Source organism: Sphaeramia orbicularis, chromosome 21, assembly GCF_902148855.1.
Source record: "Sphaeramia orbicularis chromosome 21, fSphaOr1.1, whole genome shotgun sequence".
NCBI classification, from domain to species: domain Eukaryota; kingdom Metazoa; phylum Chordata; class Actinopteri; order Kurtiformes; family Apogonidae; genus Sphaeramia; species Sphaeramia orbicularis.
Window position 1 is genome coordinate 20,509,224 of NC_043977.1, and position 19,432 is coordinate 20,528,655.

Genomic DNA, 19,432 nt, shown 5'->3' on the forward strand with positions numbered 1-19,432 from the left:
CCTCAAGTTGTACTTGATCAGCCCTCAACTATGAATGAGGGAAAGCACACATTGTATAACATTTCCATTTTACATTGAAACTGCACATATTCATACAGATAATTTCAATTTAATTTTTAGAACTTAATTACTTATCATTTACTCTTTAAAACTTGATGTGTCATTGCTGACACACCCTACGCATATGCAGTTTGGATGGCTGTAACTCTTTCACTGTTTGTGCAATTAAAAAAATTCCAACGGTTTCTGAAACCTGAGACGTTGCGTTATATATGCTTTATTGGGTCATTATGGTAATTTCACTCACACCTGTGTAAAAGCTGAAGAAGAAGCCGTTTTAGCAGTAACATAACATGCAGTAAATTGTAAATGACTGGTAGATTGGAAAGTTCTAAGTACTCTGAAAAAATGGGCAAAAGGAGTCACTCATAGCATATTTTCTAACCTTTTTATAGTCAAAATAAGACAAAAAGTCCAGATGGACCATTTTAGGCTTAGGGTCTAAAGCAGTGTTTTTCAACCCTGGGGTCGGGACCCCACGTGGGGTCGTCTGAAATTCAAATGGGGTTGCCTGAAATTTCTAGTAACTGATAAAAATAAAAAGCTTACTAATAAAAAAAAATATGGTGAGTTCAGAGAGACAACCACAATCCATAAAACACATGACAAACTGTGAAGCTGAAACTGAAGCACTGTGGTACTGTTTATCTTTCAAATGTTCATTGTGGTTGGTTTCAGATGCTGCAGCTCTTTCATAATTCATAGTTTGAGTTATTGTTTGTTCAGTATTAATTGTCAGCCTTGTAAATCCAAGCTGGACTGACTGTACATATCCTGACCAAGGAAAATCAAATTCTCACTTTGTGCATTAATCTACACCTGACTTTTCTGCCTCCGTCCATAATAATATACATTATATTGACTAAATGTCATCTAAAATTAACGTTTATTTGCAACATAGTATAGCAAACTATTACATGATCAAAAACAAATGAATTTCAGCAACAACAAAAAAAAAGTCTCTGTTTTGAATGTCAGAAATTTGTGATGTTAAAATGGGGTCACAAACCAAAAAAGGTTGGGAGCCACCGGTTTAAAGGGCTAAAGAACAGACCAGAGCAGGAAAAAAAATAATTTGCATTTGATTGTGTCTGCAGCCACAAGTTCTGAAACATAAAAAACATTTTCCAGCTCATACTTTGTGACAATATTTGAGATTGTGTAAAATTTTAATGCACTCTAGCGCCCCCTGTGGTTCAGAGGTCGCTAAACCACAAAGTGGACTCAGTTTAACACATAATAAAAAGCTGTGCTAAGTGTAATAAAGTTCCAATTTCAAAGAAATAATGACGCACGGACAGAAAAAAGCAGAAGAGAAAGTTATTCTGTAGAAACAAGATGGAGGATGAGCCGACCTGAAACTAGCTCGAGCTAAGCAAAGAAAACACAACTGAAGTTTTATTTTAAGGTGATTACACGCTAATGAAAACATAATAAAAAAAAAAATTACACTCAACATTAACAATCCCACCCCTCAATATCCCCTCTAACCCCGTAAATCTTACTTTTATATTTGCTGATTTAGCGTGTATTTCCAGCTGTTCCAGAGTCAGCAGTTGGTGACGTCATCCTGTCGTAAAGCGGGTCCACCCTTTACTCTAACTGTCCTCACAACAGTCAGTTAACGTGTAATTTCCACAGTCGAGTAGTTCCATTAGCCTTAAAATGCCTGGACTTAACAAAATTTTGGCTCTTGTTTTTGCCTTAAATTCTTACTTTATTTTATCCGCAGAGGCTCAGACGTCGAATCCTTCTCCAGATTCGGGTAAGTATATGTTTTGTTTTTTTTTTTTTAGTTGTGATCCGTGTTTCTTCAGTCGAGTCAGGAGGCAGTCACATGACAACTACAAAGAAGTTTTATGTGTCTTGGAACACATATAATCATATTATTTCGTGGAGATTGATTGTCTGTTCGTTTCCATTTTTGATAGTAGTGTTCAGCAGGAGGCAAACTTAGATTTGTTTCACATCTTATTGCATCAAAGACTCACTTTACATGGTTCTGCAAATACAACTCATAACTTGTCACTATGAGACAAAACTAAAGTCCCAAATTGTATCTTATAATGTTGTATTTCTATGTATTTTCCTCATCTTCAATAGTCTCATTAAAGAAACCAGTAATCTTCCTCATACCCGCTAATAAAATCCTGTTACCTATTTATTTCAGTTCCTTGTGCTTTGAGATCCAACACCAGTTGTGATGAATGCCTGCAGAATGTGACAGTCAGTATTCTTAAATCCACAACACAGAAGTAGGTTTAAGTTTTATTATGTTGTTTATTAGAGTTGTGTTGTGGTCTCTGTTGCAGTGTTTGTGGTGCATACCAACAAAACAATGCGTCGACTACCCTGTGAGGAACATCTTGCCCTCCAAAAGTGTGTGTCCTTTGAGTGATGCACGATGGGGGCTGTGTTGGGGTAAGACTGACCACACCTCAGATGATCACAGATGTCACAGATTAGGTTATCCTGAAAGTATTTGTGTGCTTTGACTGTAATACGCAGGGATGGATTTTATGAGGACATGGTGTTCACTGCTGTGCATGGATTAAAGTTAAAGCCCATCAATCAACTGACAGGAAATCAAATTTCATCCCCTTAATTACCTGCTAATAAGAAATATTGGATCTAATGGATTCTGGCCATAAAAAGCTATTTTAAGAACGTTGGGGAGAGGAGAAGCAATTGAAGACATCACATAAAATTTTGCTCTGTGTGAATTTGTGACAGCCACTGAGCCTTTGTAGGAAAAATGACAAACTCAATGATGATAAAAAATAATGATGATAGTTGTAGCTTTTCTCAGAGTTTTGTTCATTTATTCTGGTTTGTGCATGTATAACTCATGATCAAGTACATTTAACTCTCTCTCTCTGCCAAACTTCCAGTCAACTTTCAGATTTTGATCATCACCATGTCGGTGCTTGCTGGTGTCATCATCATCGCCATATTTGTTTGCTGCTTCTGCTGCTGCAAATGTGAAAGAATTGGGTAAGCATCAAGTCACATGAAATGTCGGCTGTGCAAACTGATTCAACATAGGAGGAGGAGGAACACAATGGGGTGTTATTCTGTGGGGCTGATACCGCTGTCTCCAAAGGCCAGCTTGAATTTGTGGATAGAGCTTAGCTCTGAAAATAATGTTGTTATGTGGAGATGGGCTCTACCTTTCTTCACAAACTTAATATAAAAAAGATTGTCGCGTGAAAGGGAATAGTAAAACATCACATTCCACTTAAGCAGGGTTCAATTTAGAATGACATGTAGGCTTAAAAGTTTGTATTCAGAAGATTCATATAAATGTATAATTATTCTAGGAACAAGAGGGAAGATGCAAAAGTGGAGCGACAAACCCGTGCAAGAAAGGCCCGACAGAAAGCAAGGTAAATAACGTAAATAATCGTTATAATAATAGTTTAACTGCTGATTGAATAAAATACAAATGGCTGCAGTTATTTGTCATTGTGTCATATCTTGTAATAAAAAAAAAAGAATCACTGACCATCAGCAGTTTCTTCCTCTTGACACACAGTCATCTGTGTGTTTATTGATAAAAATCAGATCATGGTAAAAGATACAAAAAAGACAACATAATATTTTCTTTATTTTTTACTATATACAGATATAATCAGTACATCACAGCAGCCCTTAGTGTCAATCCTCAGGAGTTTGTGTCTCACATGCCTTTGTTTGTGTCCTTACAGGAGAACAGAAATGCAGTTGAGGCATGATGAAATCAGGCAGAAATATGGTGAGATAGTTTATAACTCTAAATATTCTGGTTTTTATTATGCATAGTATAAATACACAATAACAAATGTGTAGGGTAACAACAATATGTCTCAAGCCACACATTTGATCTAATAGCACCATCTACAGGATTAAATCATAATGAACATTGAGACTGATATGGAATTCAATGTGTTTTTGGAATATATGGATTTCAGAAAGAAACAACAATTCCCAGTATTTACAGCCAGTGAAACACAGCCTGTGAATATGCCATATTCTGAACTCGAAGTGTTGTGGTAGTAGCTGTCCTGTTCATTTTGTGGTCATCTTTGTTTCAGGTCTGGCAAAGGATAATCCATACGCCCGTATGGATGATCATTGAGGAGAGTCCTGGAGATAATTCCCTGAAATCCCTTTAGATCTTATTGATGCCAGTATCACTAACATGATCTTATCTCTGTTTGGATAGGTTATACTTTAGTAATACATCATAAACTGTGATTATTTAATTTGATTTCAGTGACAGTATTTGCCGAAAACTGTGACCAAAACCTTTATAAATCATGTTGACTTTGTGTGCATTGTATTTAAATTTGGTCTCCTGAATCTCATGTATTTAATTTTGTACAGATTGTTTTCCACTTTTAACCTCCCAGTTCTTATGTCAAAAAGTACAGTTCATCCATCTGTCTAGTCTTCCATTGGTTTATTTTGCAAAGGATGAATTTCTGTAAAGACTCCTTTTCTAAAGAACACATTTGTGCATGTGCTCCTGCTTTTATAACTACAAGTTTTGTTTTCAATCACATTGAAATTGTAATGCACAGTTTTAGTGATTGTCATTAATGCTTACAACACAAGCATTTATTTTTGTATAAAAAAAATAAGGAGTATGTAATGTTTCACATGATTAATAAATGTTAACTTGAGATTTGGTTTTGTACGATATGAACGAGAAACCTTTATTTTTAAGCTAAACAGTATATGTGGATGTGTGACTTTTGCACAAATATCTCATCTCAGACTGTTAATGAAGATAAATTGGCTGCTGGGAAGTTAATTTTCAGTGAACACTAGTTAAATATTTCTGGACCAAATGCTGTCTTTGAGAGGGAAAGGCCCCTTTGTTTTTCACCTATGTCGCGGGAGTGCGCAATTTCATATGCGCGCTCACGTATGCGCGGCCCCGAGAAAAGTAAACCACGTGACTTCTTCAGTCGAATTATATTTTAAATTTCAGTGCGCGCTCCTGGTCCACACGAAAGAGCCGGACGAACCATAGGAACTGATAACCCGCTTCACGGTTAGCAGGAGGTCTGCACAGTATTAACAGGTCCCTGGGAAAACAGCAGAATGTCTGAAGAAAAGCCAAAGGTCAGTTCTACGTTTCCTCAAACAAACCTCTTGTTCATTTGTGCCGTTAGGTGTTGCCAGGCTCTAGATAACGTTAGCAAATTGTGCTAAGCTATCCCTGCTTCCATGCTAACCGCGACATATACCGCATTTGAGCGGGGAGACGGAGAAAACAAAGGTTGGGCAATTTGCGGACCTTTACACTTTAATGCGCACAGATGTGCGTTTCTAGTGTTTCTCATCATCAGCTTACTTAATCGTTACTTACCAATTCACGTTTAAGGTAAGCTCGGTGTCCTGGCTAATGTCCAGATCACAGATTGCTACAGAAATCAATGTTTTGTGTTTCCGTTCATTTGCGCCATTGTGGCTTTCTGCGCCAGTTTCAGCCAGGTTAGCTCACTATGCTAACAACGGGAAGAGCCCGCAGATGGTTAGGTTAGCTGTGTTAGCTGCCGGAGCTGGACTTGAAGATGAGGCTTGTGTTTGGGTGTGAGGCTTCGGCAGCTGTTGGATTAAACTGCCGGCCGGTGTGTTGATGGTGGGCTCGGTTTTTGTTGCAGGAAGGCGTGAAGACTGAAAATGACCACATTAACCTGAAGGTGGCCGGACAGGACGGGTCAGTGGTACAATTCAAAATCAAGAGACACACTCCGCTCAGCAAATTAATGAAAGCATATTGTGAAAGACAGGTAAGTTCATCCGCACATATGACACAAAGTTTCCTGTGTTAAATTACACCTTCTTTAGACTTGGTCTCATCCCAACTATTCTAACAATCTTGTTTGTTTTTCTAATTCAGCTGGCGGTCAAACTAAATGTTATTGTCTGTTCTGTCTCTACAGGGATTGTCAATTCGTCAGATAAGGTTTAGGTTTGATGGGCAGCCAATTAATGAAACGGACACACCTGCACAGGTTAGTGATATTATGAGCTCTTGAACACCACAGTTTGACAGAATGTGTATCACACAAAGCCACACAGTGATGAGATGAAAATAAGAGAACATCACTCACAGGGTTCCCGCGGGGTCTTGAAAAATTCATCAAAGTCTTGAATTTACAAATCGGATTTAATACCTTAAAAGTCTTTCAAAGGTATTAAATTTGATATGGTGGCCTAGGTCTTAAGTTATGTTGCCATAAACTTGGTCACTGTATTGTGTTTAATTGTGTTTGTTAAACGTTCAAGCTGCGAAGAAAGCAATGTTAGTCTATTCGGCTCCATCCTTTCAAACCCGACAATTTATATTGAAATTAGGAACCAATTATTTATTTACTTCTACGTTAGCTAACTTTGCAGCCCCCAGTGGGAAATAACTCAGAATAGTAGGAATCAACATGTTGGAATTAATAAATGCATCCTCCTAAATTCTAGGAGTCTAGGAGCTGGTATGGCTGTGAAATAGGCTTTGAAATGGGCATTAAATTCTGTTTAAATGGTCTTAAAAAGTCTTAAACTTAATTTGTAGAAACCTGTAGGAACCCTGCACTCAAGACATGAACTTATATTTATTGAACTCTGGAGCTGGGTGAACGGGACAAAAGTTAATGAGTTTTTCATTGTGTTGCACTTCATAAGCTGTGCATTGGGAAGTGGAACCTGAAAGGTTAATTCAAATGACTTTTGTACAAACTGGTCATAAAATGTCATTTGTTCAGGTAAACTGACATGTGATTCTTGCCTGTAGACTGTTACTGTAGTAAATCAGCAGGGTATGGAAATGGAAGGAATAAACAACATCAAGAAAATAATATATCGCACATTGTTACACAAAGCCATACTGATAAAACTAATTTCAGCTATTATTACAGGCCTGACTCCACACTATGTGGATTGAGGACATTGAATTTTCCTGCAGTTTGATTTTTTTGCAGTATTGATTTTACCCTCTGTTTTGCAAAACCTTCCGTGTCTGTGACATAAAAATTAACTCGCTGGATAAAACTGTCATGACCTGGCTAAAAATAAAAAAAATTTAAACTTGTTTTTTTTTTTTTTTCACATTTTTAGTGCAACACAGTTGTCAGGATACCCTTATGTTCACCTTCGTGCCTGTGATTTTTTTTTTTTTTTTTTTGTCCCCTATTTATGATGAATACTTTTCCTCTCAAACTTTTTTTATAGATTTATTTTTGTTTTATTAAGGGTTGCTATCGCCACTAATTTTACAGAGTTGATTTGTCAATAATAAAGTCACAAGATCCCAATGCAACTCCAATGTCCGTTCAATTGGGAATACTCTAATGGCCAGTTTTGCTTGGATATGACAGAGTTTATAGGAGAACTAATGCTGTAAACTGCACAGTATTATTAGGAACCCTTCAGTACTTAAAATTCATAAGGGAACTTGATGCAGAAGTTAATAGTCTTGAATGCAGACTGTGGTGCCAGTGGTTTCTGTCGTTTTATCCATGGCAACAAAGGTCTTGGTTGTGATTTATCAGTTCGTGTGTTTAACTGTGACTAGTTTTATTTTAACCATTTTGACTGTTCTATGTTGGCATGGGTCCCTCTTGAAAATAGCTAAGAAATAAGTTGGAAAAACTTTTTCAGCCTCTTCCCCTTTTACTGGTCTTCACCACAATTTAATAAGCTTGCCCTTGGTTCATGCCCTACTATTCTAGGTTTCATGAAAATCAATATGTAGTTTTTGCGTAATTCTGCTCATGGCCAAATAAACCTCCTCATCAATATTTACCTCAGTGGAGGTAAATATTGATGATGAAAATTTGACGGGAAAAAAGTCATGGCCATGCAAGACTAATGATTTTACAGCTTTACTCATACACAGCAAAAAGTATACTGTACATTACTGGGATTACTGAACTTGTCATGTTACATTTCCCTCTTTTTACAGTTGGAAATGGAGGATGAAGACACAATTGATGTATTTCAGCAACAGACAGGAGGAGCCTATTCTTAAGTGGGATGTGAACACCTACTCTTGGAGACCATTTACAGCTTTTTTATTTCTTGTTGTAATTGTTTATTTCTGTTTTTACTCAGTTATTTTCTTTTCCCTCTCCTTTTTCACCCCTCAGCTGGACATAAAGCAGAATTGATTTTCAGAACATTTTAAAGGGTGTTGTTTTTTCATTTTGAGCCAAATCCTGACTCTGAGACGCAGGGTAATTTTTTAAACTTGTTTTATTTACATAAATGGATAAACTGTCCAAGGCAGGGAAACGTCTCTATTCAGATATGGCTTCTAATGGAAAAATTCTTCTTTTCTTGTCATTATCTCCTGCATGTTCATAAACCATAAGCTAAACTACATGCCAAAATCACTTTTTCTATCTTTTTGTAAAGGTTTTTGTTAATTTTCTACATTGTTTTAAGCGTTCAAATTCAGGATGGGTTCAGAACATGGACTCGGCTTTTTATTTTTATCCATATGCAGGAGGGCATTTTTGTCTTTCGGAACAATTTAAAACAATTTGCCTGATGTATCCTTGACCATTTACCTTTACACATTTCCATATGGATGGTTTACCTCAACACTGTCACCCTCAATGCAGATTTAACCGAGTGGTAAATAAAGTATGGTAATATCTCTGGACCAAAAATGCTAAATGGAATAATGTTGTTTTTATAAAAGGCTGTGTTTAATATATAAAATGTAGATGTAAACTAATACTGTGACTCTGTACGGTGTGGTTACACAGCAGGAGATCAGTTTTCTTTCCAGACTGGTGCCCACCTCTTCAGCAGAGTTAAACAATCCACTTACATTGTTCAGAAAATATTCAGTGTCTCATCTAAAGTGACAAGGTGATATATTTCTGTGTAAAACTATTGAGTAGATGCTGTTTTTTCTTCTTAATTCCTCATTTTAATTCTCATTTATTGGATTTGAAGGGTGACACTGACAGCCATACCGCATTTTATTTGTACTTTTTTGTCCCTTTACTGTAAACAATAAAACATAATTTGATACTTGGATTATTGATGTATGTATTGCCTTCCATTTATCACTACACAGCACAGGCCATATGTTTTTGACCCATAAAGACCCAAAAATCCACTGCTGATTAAAACCATCTACTGATCCAAAATGTTAATAAGTGTTGATCCTCTAATCTTATCAATACATTTAAATAATTGGTGTAAAATAGTTTGTCATTTTTTCATGGTCATCAGATATGACCCATTTGGACGTTCAGAGGCTACATAGTTACCATGGAAACACCATTTTAAGGTCAAGGTTACTTTATTATACCCGTAGGTAGATTTATTTTGCAGTCTAGGTGATTGCCTTGGCGTTATAACAACACATACATTGAACATTCAAGACAGGCACTTGATCACGCCTACAGACAGGACAAAAAGTGCTCAGTGTTCCACCATTCATCTGTATAGCAGCATGGATAAGTAAAAGAATAAAATAAGATCAAATAAATAAAAACAAGATGCAATAAAACACAATAACATTCTTCTACAACATTGATTCACCAGTAAAACCCATGGATTTGGATCAGTGACAGTGGATGGAGACACCTGATTTATGTTCAGTTAATGATAGAATTGCTGAAAAAGTAACTTAATTTTTCTCTGTTTCTGACATAACCCTCAACTTCACTTTGAGCTTTTATGAAAATCTACATAATCAGTGAATTAAATAAAATACCTGAGTCACTGAAAAAACAGTATAATATTGTAGATACCAAACTGGAAGAAAACTCCAAGGCACTCTCTTTAAACATTAAAATGCCTTTATTAACATGGCACGGTCATATCTAGACCTAAAAAACACTTCTACGCGTTTCGGCTTCAAGCCTTCATCAGGAAGTCAAACCCGAGTATAATATAATAAATGATCATACATCACATAAGAAAGGTTAAATATAGAGAAAAATTCATTTGGGAAGTACCACAAAAGTAACACTGGGTCTTCATGGGTTAAATGCTCACAATTTTTTTTTTTTTTTAAGAGTTATGGTAGTAAAAACCCACAAACATGGCACTATTTTTAATTTCTATCCCTGGTAGTGGTTTAAAGGGGGAAATGTGCTACAAAGGCAAAAGAATAGGTTGTAAGTTTTGTACAGTAATGCAGCTTGCACTCTTCTTCCATTAGAGGGCAGTGTTGTTTAGAAGACTCAAAGGGTCACTACTAAATCAGCCTCTCCAGTGTTTAGCCATTGACGTCTGCAGCCCTTCAGTTAAAACACAAAGGCACATTTGTTGCTCTACTCTGTTCTTGTGAAGGCCATAACTTCATGAGACTTCTCTTATTTGAGAGAACTTCATTTCACAGATGTTGCTCAACTGAGTGGCCAAATGAAGTCCCTGTGAGGCTCCTAAAACAGTGGTCTGATTGTGGAGCGTTTATTTCTGGCATCGCTTTTGCATTTTATATCTCCTCATGGAGATATCTGAAGCCTCATGTATTTCCCCAGACCTTTCACAGATTCAGCTGTAAGGTGCCCCCTCCGCTCACACATTCCCCTTGGTTTCAGAAGTACAACCTCATGAAATAATACTGGACTGTGTTTAGTTTGGACAAATGCAGAAACCTGCAATGCAATACATATAAAAAAAAATTAAACAGAAAAGAAAAGCATGAGGGTTTGTTAAATTCGTATTTTCAATGTAAACTCACTGACTTTATGATGAAATTTGTTCTGAAAAGACACGTCCAGCTTTGGTTTTTAAGTCAGTGTGCGCATAGTCTTGAATAATATCTAATTATATCTAATAATGTCTGTCCTTACAAAGTTAAGGGCAGAATGGGGCCTATTGGATTTGTCTTGCTCATGTCCCCCCTGGAAGATAGTACATCAAGGATACTTAAGAATATATTAGCTTCTACCCTGTTTTCTAAGAATTAATTCATTCATCTTTTAATTCCTCTAGACCCACGTGTCAATATGCAACAAAAACCTTTATAACGTACATCTTAGACCCAAATAGCCACCAGTGACCAAAACTATCTACTGATGTAACTGTTTAATACCTGTTTATCCACTAATCCTATCAATCCATGTAAATAATAGTTGTAAAATGCAGTTTGTCATCTTTTCATGGTCATCAGATATGACCCATTTGGACATTCAGAGGTTACGTAGTTACCATGGAAACACCATCATCTTCTACAACATTGATTCACCAGTAAAACCCATGGAGTTGGATCAGTGACAGTGGATAGAGACACTTGGTTTATATTCAGTTAATGATATGTTTAGCTGAAAACATTACTTTTTCCTCAGTTTTCTCTGTTTCTGATATAATAAACATCAACTTTAATGAACATCTACATCACAGGTGTCAAACATGCGGCCAAATCCGGTCCACCAAAGCGTCCAATCCGGCCCGAATGGATGAATTTGTGAAATGCAAAAATTACATTGAAGATATTAACAATCAATGATGTCCAAATCATTTTATTTCAGGTTTCACATACAGACACATACAGTCCAATTAGATTTGAAGTGAGTCAGACCAATAAAATATTATCATATTAACCTATAAATAATGACAACCCAAAATTTTTTCTTTGTTTTTTTGGTGTAAAAAAGTTAAATTACATGAAAATGTTTACATTACCAAACTATACATTCACAAAAAATGCAAATAACCTGAACAAAAATGACCAAACGGAAATGTCTTAAGAAAAGTAAATGCAGATTTACCAATATTCTGCCTGTTACTAAATGTTTTGTGCGATTGTAACGCACATGTGTAAATGATAAACTGATAAACCGAGGCAGGGTATTGTTAAAATTGCACTTGTTTTTCTTAGCACAATTCAAGTTGTTTATGTTATTCAGATTTTTAAGGAAACTTTGTGGATGTAAACCTGATCATAATATAATTTTACTTTTTTCACTGTTGTTATTTTACTCGTCCAGCCCACTGGAGATCAAATTGGGGTGAATGTGGCCCCTGAATTAAAATGAGTTTGACACCCGTGATCTACATGATCAGTGAATTAAATATAGGAAAATACCTGATTTTTTCTGAAAAAAAAGCAAAATACAAAGGATAATATTCTAATAAATAGTGATAAATTACTTAAGAAAGATTAAGTAGAGAGAAAAAATCTTTTAGAAACTGCCTTAAAAGTAGCACTGGCTCTTTATGGGTTAATGCTCAGATTTGTTATTTAAGATATGAAAAACTGAACAGATGAATGTTATTTCAATTGTTACTTCATACTTTAATAACCTGGATATTCATGCTATATTTTGAAGTTGTGCTTTTGCAGTTCATTTGTATATTATTTCAGCAATTTAAAGAGAACAGCTTTGCCCATGTACATAAAATCTAACCCGTGCATAAACACACAGTAGGCTACATAACAGATCCTGCACAGGGGGGAGGGTCTAATCGAGTTAACTTGGACCACGAAGCGATCGTATGAGGTCAGTCAGCTGTGTTTTGCAGCCTCACTGTGTCCAGCCAGCGAACCTCAGATGTGACACACTCCCTACTGAATCAGTGCAGCCTGAATAAAACCAGTGTGCATCTGGAGGACCTCTGGATCGTCTCCAGGGCACTGCTTGATGATGTCAGCCTCTTGTGCGTAATGTGGTCTCCACCCTGTCAGCAGATCAGGTTTCATCCCACTGCCTGTTGAAGTTCTCAAGAAACAGCAAATCATGGGAGTAAGAAGGGACTTTACATTATTCAGAGTCATCCAGGGATACATTTGTGTCTTAGTTGTTGTTGTTTTTTATCATCACTAACAAAGGGTTAATTGTAAAAGCAAAGCATAAAAAACAGAATTATTTCTTATTGAACACATGACGGTGTTTAATGTTTCATATTTATCTTTTTATGATTTCCAGGGTACTGAGTGTCTCTGAAGCATCTGTAGATTATTTACAACTCTAGTCCTGAATCAGATTTACAACAATCATTATCATTTGTTAAACAGAGGTGTGGCAAAATGATGAAACAGTTATGATAGGAGCTTTAGGCTATAGATGGAGCTATTATAAAGCAAAATTGTTAGGTTTACTCATACTTCTCCTACTATGACAAGTGATGATACAGCTGAAAGGCAAAGATTATAGTGAATTGCTGACTTTTTTATTTACATAAACGGATTAAGTGCCCAAAGTGGGGCAACAGCTCAAATCAGATTTGGCATATAATGTAAAAATACCCCTTTTCTTGTCATTATCTCCTGCATGTTCATCAGGGCCGTTCCTAGCTTCATTGGGGCCCTAAGTAAGATGCTGTTTGGGGGTCCCTAGTTTGTTAAACTATGATGAAGACATTCCTAACCCTTTAGATGGTCGACTAAGATGCCACAGTCTATTACATTTCATCAGCAAAACAGGCTACAGTTAAAATTAAACATCTCAAGTTGAGCCCCTCAGGCAAGTTAAACTGAAAATAAACTATAATACAAGGACAACAACAATCCTCTATATGTCAATAAATAAGACAGATTATGAGTGTTTATTAAAAAAATGTTTACTGTAACCCATAAAGATCCAGCGTTACTTTTGTGTCAGTTCCTAAATAAAAATTTCTCTATATCTAACCTTTCTTAAGAGATTTATCACCATTTATTCTAAAATTATTCTCCATATTTGGCATTTTATCAGTATCAATCAGATATTTTCCTGTATTTAATTTAGTGATCAACAAGATGTTCATAAAAGCTCTAATTAAAGTTGAGGGTTATTATATCAAAAACAAAGAAAACTGAGGAAAAATTTAACATAAACCAAATGTTTCCATCCACTGTCATTGATCCAACTTCATTGGTTTTATTGGCGAACCAATGTTGCAAAAGAGGACTGTGTTTCTATGTTCACTACGTAGCCTCTGAATGTCCAAATGGGTCATATCTGTCGGCCATGAAAACCTAATTAACTGGGGGTCAAAAAATAAAGAATGGGGTCTGGGGTTTTTACATTTTTACAAACTATTTGATCAATAATCTGCTTACACAGACCACACATTTTTATTATAAGAGACAAAAAAAATGTTGCACTGTACTACTTGTGTTCTGCAATGACAATAAAGACCAATTCTATCTTCGAAGTAGTGGGATGATGGAGGTGTTTTTACTTTTGCATGGTCTGATAACTAAGTAAAAAATGTGTTTATATAGCTCCTTTCATAAATATATAGATACAGTTGCAGAAAAAAATATTAGACCACCCTTGTTTTCTTCAATTTCTTGTTCATTTTAATGCCTGGTACAACTAAAGGTACATTTGTTTGGACAAATATAATGATAACAACAAAAATAGCTCATAAGAGTTTAATTTAAGTGCTGATATCTAAACATTTCCTATGGTTTTCTTGATAATAACCAAAATCACTCCACTTCTTACATCAATAGCTATGGCATTGTACTGCCAAAAACAGTGCTTTTAGGTATTCCATGTTTTCTTTTGTCTGTTTTAGTCACATGATACACACAGGAGTTAGTACTTGATTGCATAAACATTGTTTCTGATGACTTTTGATGGTTTAATATTTTTTTCCGTGACTGTAGATAGATAGATAGATAGATAGATAGATAGATAGATAGATAGATAGATAGATAGATAGATAGATAGATACTTTATTGATCATTTGCAGGACAGTACAGTGGTTAAGGCAGTAATAATCATTCCACAGTGCCTTCCAAAGAGATAAAATTACATAGTAAAACAGTCCACTGACATATAAACAATAAACCCCGACTCTAACTCTAACTCTAACTCTAACTCTAACTCTAACTAAAAACTAGTCCAAATAAAAAGTTCTTCTAATCTCTGGAACAAATAAAATCAATCAGTCAACTTCCACTCATGCATAGAAAAGTTTGTATTAGACCACCCCTTGTTTTCTTCAATTTCTTGTTCATTTTAATGCCTGGTAAAACTAAAGGTACATTTTTCTGGACAAATATAATGATAACAGCAAAAATAGCTCATAAGACTTTAATTTCAGAGCTGATATCTAGACATTTTCTATGGTTTTCTTGATAATAACCAAAATCACTTCATTTCTTACATCAATATCTATGCCACTGTACTGCCAAAAACAGTGCTTTTAGGCATTCCACGTTTTCTTTTCTGTCTGTTTTAGTCACATGATACACACACAAGTTAGTACTTGACTGGATAACCATTGTTTCTGATGACTTTTGATGGTCTAATAGCTTCTTCTGCGGCTGTATGTATTTTTACTAATATGTTGACTAGTTTATCACACTCAGTCACCTTTTACAGTGTGTATATCAATCATTAATCAAGTTAATAGTAAAAGTCTTTTGTTATGGGACGTTTCAATGTAGCACTTTATGCCATGGCAATTATAATCAAAAGTTGTCTGAACACCCTTCAGATGTGACATAAAATATACTCTAAACCACATTTTGATGACTTTTGATGGTTTAATAATGTTTTCTGCAACTGTGGATGGATGAATAGATGGATGGATGGATGGATGGATGGATGGATGGATGGATGGATGGATGGATGGATGGATGGATGGATGGATGGATGGATGGATGGATGGATGGATGGATGGATAGATAGATAGATAGATAGATAGATAGATAGATAGATAGATAGATAGATAGATAGATAGATAGATAGATAGATAGATAGATAGATAGATAGATAGATAGATTCTCAAAAATAGAGGTACCAGCTTGTATTTAAAAGGGTACAAATGCTTGTTGCTGGGGGTGTACTTTTTTGAGCAACATTTCTGTGCCCTTTCGAAATGGTCCATTTTTGTACCTTAAATACTTTACATAGAAAGAAAACTCTCATATAGTTGATAATGCCATGATGTTTAAAGTTTGAACCGGTGGCCTAATTGAGAAAAAACGGCATCGGCAAGCTACAACATCAAGACATGGAGGTGTGAATAAAAACTTGATAAAACAGAGATTATGGCAATAATCAGAGGTTCTAATAAGCTAAATAAATTATCATTGAGCTAATTGGGCTATTAAATTAAAATACAAATTATTATTAAATATAATATAGAGTAATTACAGTATGATGTATAATAAATAATGCGCTAAGCCTAATGTTTGAACTATAATTAGGCCTACTGTTCAGTTCTCCTAGCCTATAGCCTATTTTCATGGTCCACATACATTTTTTAATGCTGCAGGGTACCTTATAGTACAAATTTGTACTTTACAGAACTTTGGACCCTTTTTCATAGTCTAAATGTGCAATTCTGGCCTCCTAAAGACCAGTATTGTACTTTTGAGAGAACATTCTTCAAAAATGTACTTATAGGTACATAAATGTTCTGATCTTGTACCTCTACTTTTGAGAGTGTAGATAGATAGATAGATAGATAGATAGATAGATAGATAGATAGATAGATAGATAGATAGATAGATAGATAGATAGATAGATAGATAGATAGATAGATCATTCCACAGCGTCTTCCACAGAGATAAAATTCCATAGTAAAACAGTCCACTGACATAAACACTAAACCCCCACTCTAACTCTAACTAAAAACTAGTCCAAATAAAAAGTTCTTCTAATCTCTGGAACAAATAAAATCAATCAGTCAACTTCCACTTATACATAAATAAGTTTGTAGGGCCCCTTGCCTGAGGGGCTCCCCACTGAGGGGGGACCACAGTGGTTGAGCGGGTGGGGGAAATGGGGGTAGACCCAAGTTTGCTCCACAATGGACTCAAAGTACCACAATGCAACACAGAAAATATCATCTCCTTGGCTACGGCTTCGGGAGCTACGCCCCAAGAAGAAGTGGGAGGTTTACCCCTGAAAGGGCTCATTGTAGGGAGGGATGAGAGTGTGTGCAGCCGCCGTGTGAGTCTGGAAGTGTGTGTCCGTGTGCGTGTGTGTGTGTGGACCCCCTCCGCCTTAACTAGCTGGTCAGCTCTGGGGGGATTAGTAAAGGCAGCTCCGCTAACGCACGCACTAACGCACGGCGCATTGCAAAACGTGAATCATGCTCGTCGTCATTACTACGGACTGGGAGTGGAGCCGAAATTGTGCAAGATACGGATAACAGCACATTAAGATCCGCGGATCGAGTCAAGTTTCCAGGTCGTGTGTTTTGTTCCGTGGAAATGCCTCACCAGGGGCTCTCCTGCCGCCGCTGCCGCCGCCGCCGCTTCTCGGACCCGACGCGTAACGCAGCTCCCCTCACATGTGCTTTATGTTGAACCAGTGACCACCAGGACCTGGAGAGACCCATAAGGAGCCTGAGAGGGTCCCACCAAGGGGCCAAGAAATAAATAAAGAAAAGAAAAAAAACCTCAAAGGGTGTGCGGATATTCTCTGAGTGGAGATTTCTCAAGTGGACCAGAAGGAAAAGTTGTACTTGTTGGTCCAAAGCGCAGCAGAGGAAACATGGGGAACGCAGGGAGCATGGACCAGCACACGGACTTCAGAGGACACAACATGCCTCTGAAACTGCCCATGCCCGAGCCAGGTGAACTGGAGGAACGGTTTGCCATCGTTCTGGTAAGCACACATGGAGACAAACATGGTTTTCATCTGTCTTCTCTTTGTTCCCTCCATGCTCCAGTGTCCTGGGACAGGACAGCTGTAGGTTGGACCTGCTGTTTGGCCAACACCACTCATCCTTTGTTATTAACGAAAAGGACCATGCCATTCAAAAAAAAGTCTAGTTAATGTGCAACTTTAATATTACAATATTGACTTTTTAGTTTTTTTCTTAAGTAACATATGTTGTAGTTTAAGTTGCAACAGTACAGGAAATGATCAAATCTGTTTTTATCAAATCAAATCACATATTAAACCAATATTAACTTCTTGTCACGCCAAAATTACAATAACATGAATTACAATATTGACTTTTTTGTTTTGTCTTAAGTAACATATGTTGTAGTTTAAGTTGCAGCAGTACAGGAAATGACCAAATCTGTTTTTCTCAGATTAAATCACATATTAAACCAATATTAACATCTAGTCAGGCCTAAATGAATCAACACTTTCCTTCAAACCAAAATACACAACACAAATTATTTATACACTACTTTTCTCCTTCAGCAACCTAGATCCACCCTCTCTTCTTTTTTTATCCTGAGTGATTTAACACCATTTTACCTTTTATTACCATCTGCATTTTTCAGCAACAATCAGGTATTTTCCTATATTTAATTTACTGATCATGTTATATTTGATCGTTATTATACTAAAACACAGAAAACTTAAGGAAAAGTGAGCTTTTCAGCAAAATATATCATTAACTGAACATAAAAATAAGCATTTACAACCACTGTCATTTGTCAAAATTATTGGTTTTAGTGGTGAATTGATGTTGCAGAAGACAACAGTGTTTCCATGTCCACTACACATACTCTTTTTCATACGAAGTAATTTATTATCATCAGCATTTTTCAGCAACAATCAGGTATTTTCTTATATTTAATTTCTGATCATGTTATATTTGATCATTATTATATTAAAATGGAGAAAACTTCAGGAAGAGTGAGCTTTTCAGCTAAATATATCATTAACTGAACATAAATACAAGCATTTACAACCACTGTCATTTGTTAAACTTATTGGTTTTAGTGGTGAATCGATGTTGCTGAAGACAACAGTGTTTCCATGTCCACTACACAGACTCTGAACATCCAAATGGGTCATATATGATGACAATGAAAAGCTGCGAAATTGCATTTTACCTGAATTATTTAACTGTATTGATAGGATTAGGGGTCCAGAAGTTATTTAATATTTTATATCAGTACGTGCTAGTACATTCACTAAAGAAATATGTAGTTTAGTGAAGTTGTAACAGTACTACAGATGACCAAATCAGCCTGTTTTTATCCCCTCGGTTCTCCTTTAACTCAGATATGAACTTCTTGTCACGCCTACATGAATCAACACTTTGGCTTCCTCCGACTAAAATACACAAAACAAAACATTTATGCAGTAGTTTTCTCCTTTAGCAACCTAGATCCACCCTCTGTGCAAGTGTAAATGTCCAAGTGTTAGTCACATGAGCCACTTCAAGTCATAATACAGCAATTTATTTGTTTTACTGCAGCCTTTTCCTGAGTTTATGAGTACAGACGCTGGCTCGCTACTGAGGATCTAAGTGCCCAGCATGCCAGATCCTTTGAAACATCTGTCACATCATAAAGTGTCGGCAGCGTCTGTCCACAGTGACGTTACCTGGAAAAGGAATGCTTAACATGTCCTGTAAAAACAAAAGGTGATCCTTATGATTTTAAGTGTTACAGCTCAGAGATTAGATTATTTTGTATATTTTTTTTAAAAAACTATAGAATGCAGAGAGACTTGGGCAGTGACTTTATTATATTTATGGGTGCAATTTTGGTTAAAATAAA

The 19,432-nt window shown here is 36.3% G+C and overlaps 3 protein-coding genes across 3 annotated transcripts in view; all 3 read left to right on the forward strand.

Annotated features, from left to right (window-relative positions):
• The first annotated feature begins 1,650 nt into the window (after nucleotides 1–1,650).
• Nucleotides 1,651–4,730, forward strand: pttg1ipb (PTTG1 interacting protein b). The gene is made up of 7 exons (XM_030125017.1): nucleotides 1,651–1,825; nucleotides 2,231–2,286; nucleotides 2,373–2,481; nucleotides 2,952–3,054; nucleotides 3,381–3,446; nucleotides 3,768–3,814; nucleotides 4,134–4,730. The coding sequence occupies exons 1-7, from the start codon at nucleotides 1,726–1,728 to the stop codon at nucleotides 4,175–4,177; spliced, it is 525 nt and encodes a 174-aa protein (XP_029980877.1). The 5' UTR covers nucleotides 1,651–1,725; the 3' UTR covers nucleotides 4,178–4,730.
• Nucleotides 4,731–5,015: 285 nt separating this feature from the next.
• sumo3b (small ubiquitin like modifier 3b) lies at nucleotides 5,016–9,093 on the forward strand. The gene is made up of 4 exons (XM_030125018.1): nucleotides 5,016–5,169; nucleotides 5,712–5,840; nucleotides 5,994–6,065; nucleotides 8,009–9,093. Exons 1-4 carry the CDS (start codon nucleotides 5,149–5,151, stop codon nucleotides 8,072–8,074), a joined length of 288 nt encoding a protein of 95 aa, XP_029980878.1. The 5' UTR covers nucleotides 5,016–5,148; the 3' UTR covers nucleotides 8,075–9,093.
• A 7,777-nt stretch (nucleotides 9,094–16,870) lies between these two features.
• The window catches only part of fmnl2a (formin-like 2a), a 68,102-nt gene continuing 65,540 nt past the window's right edge, over nucleotides 16,871–19,432 (forward strand). Inside the window, 1 exon segment of the mRNA XM_030124484.1 lies at nucleotides 16,871–17,570. Coding sequence (XP_029980344.1) covers nucleotides 17,457–17,570 — 114 coding nt within the window. The 5' untranslated portion in view covers nucleotides 16,871–17,456.

What these genes read in the sequence shown, in the direction of transcription:
- pttg1ipb (XM_030125017.1), top strand. Translation starts at nt 1,726, where the DNA reads ATGCCTGGACTTAACAAAATTTTGGCTCTTGTTTTTGCCTTAAATTCT. An exon ending in TGCAAATGTGAAAGAATTGG is followed by an intron (nt 3,055 to 3,380) that starts GTAAGCATCAAG and finishes TAATTATTCTAG; the next exon opens with GAACAAGAGGGAAGATGCAA. An exon ending in TGAAATCAGGCAGAAATATG is followed by an intron (nt 3,815 to 4,133) that starts GTGAGATAGTTT and finishes TCTTTGTTTCAG; the next exon opens with GTCTGGCAAAGGATAATCCA.
- sumo3b (XM_030125018.1), top strand. Translation starts at nt 5,149, where the DNA reads ATGTCTGAAGAAAAGCCAAAG. An exon ending in TGTCTGAAGAAAAGCCAAAG is followed by an intron (nt 5,170 to 5,711) that starts GTCAGTTCTACG and finishes TTTTTGTTGCAG; the next exon opens with GAAGGCGTGAAGACTGAAAA. An exon ending in AAGCATATTGTGAAAGACAG is followed by an intron (nt 5,841 to 5,993) that starts GTAAGTTCATCC and finishes CTGTCTCTACAG; the next exon opens with GGATTGTCAATTCGTCAGAT.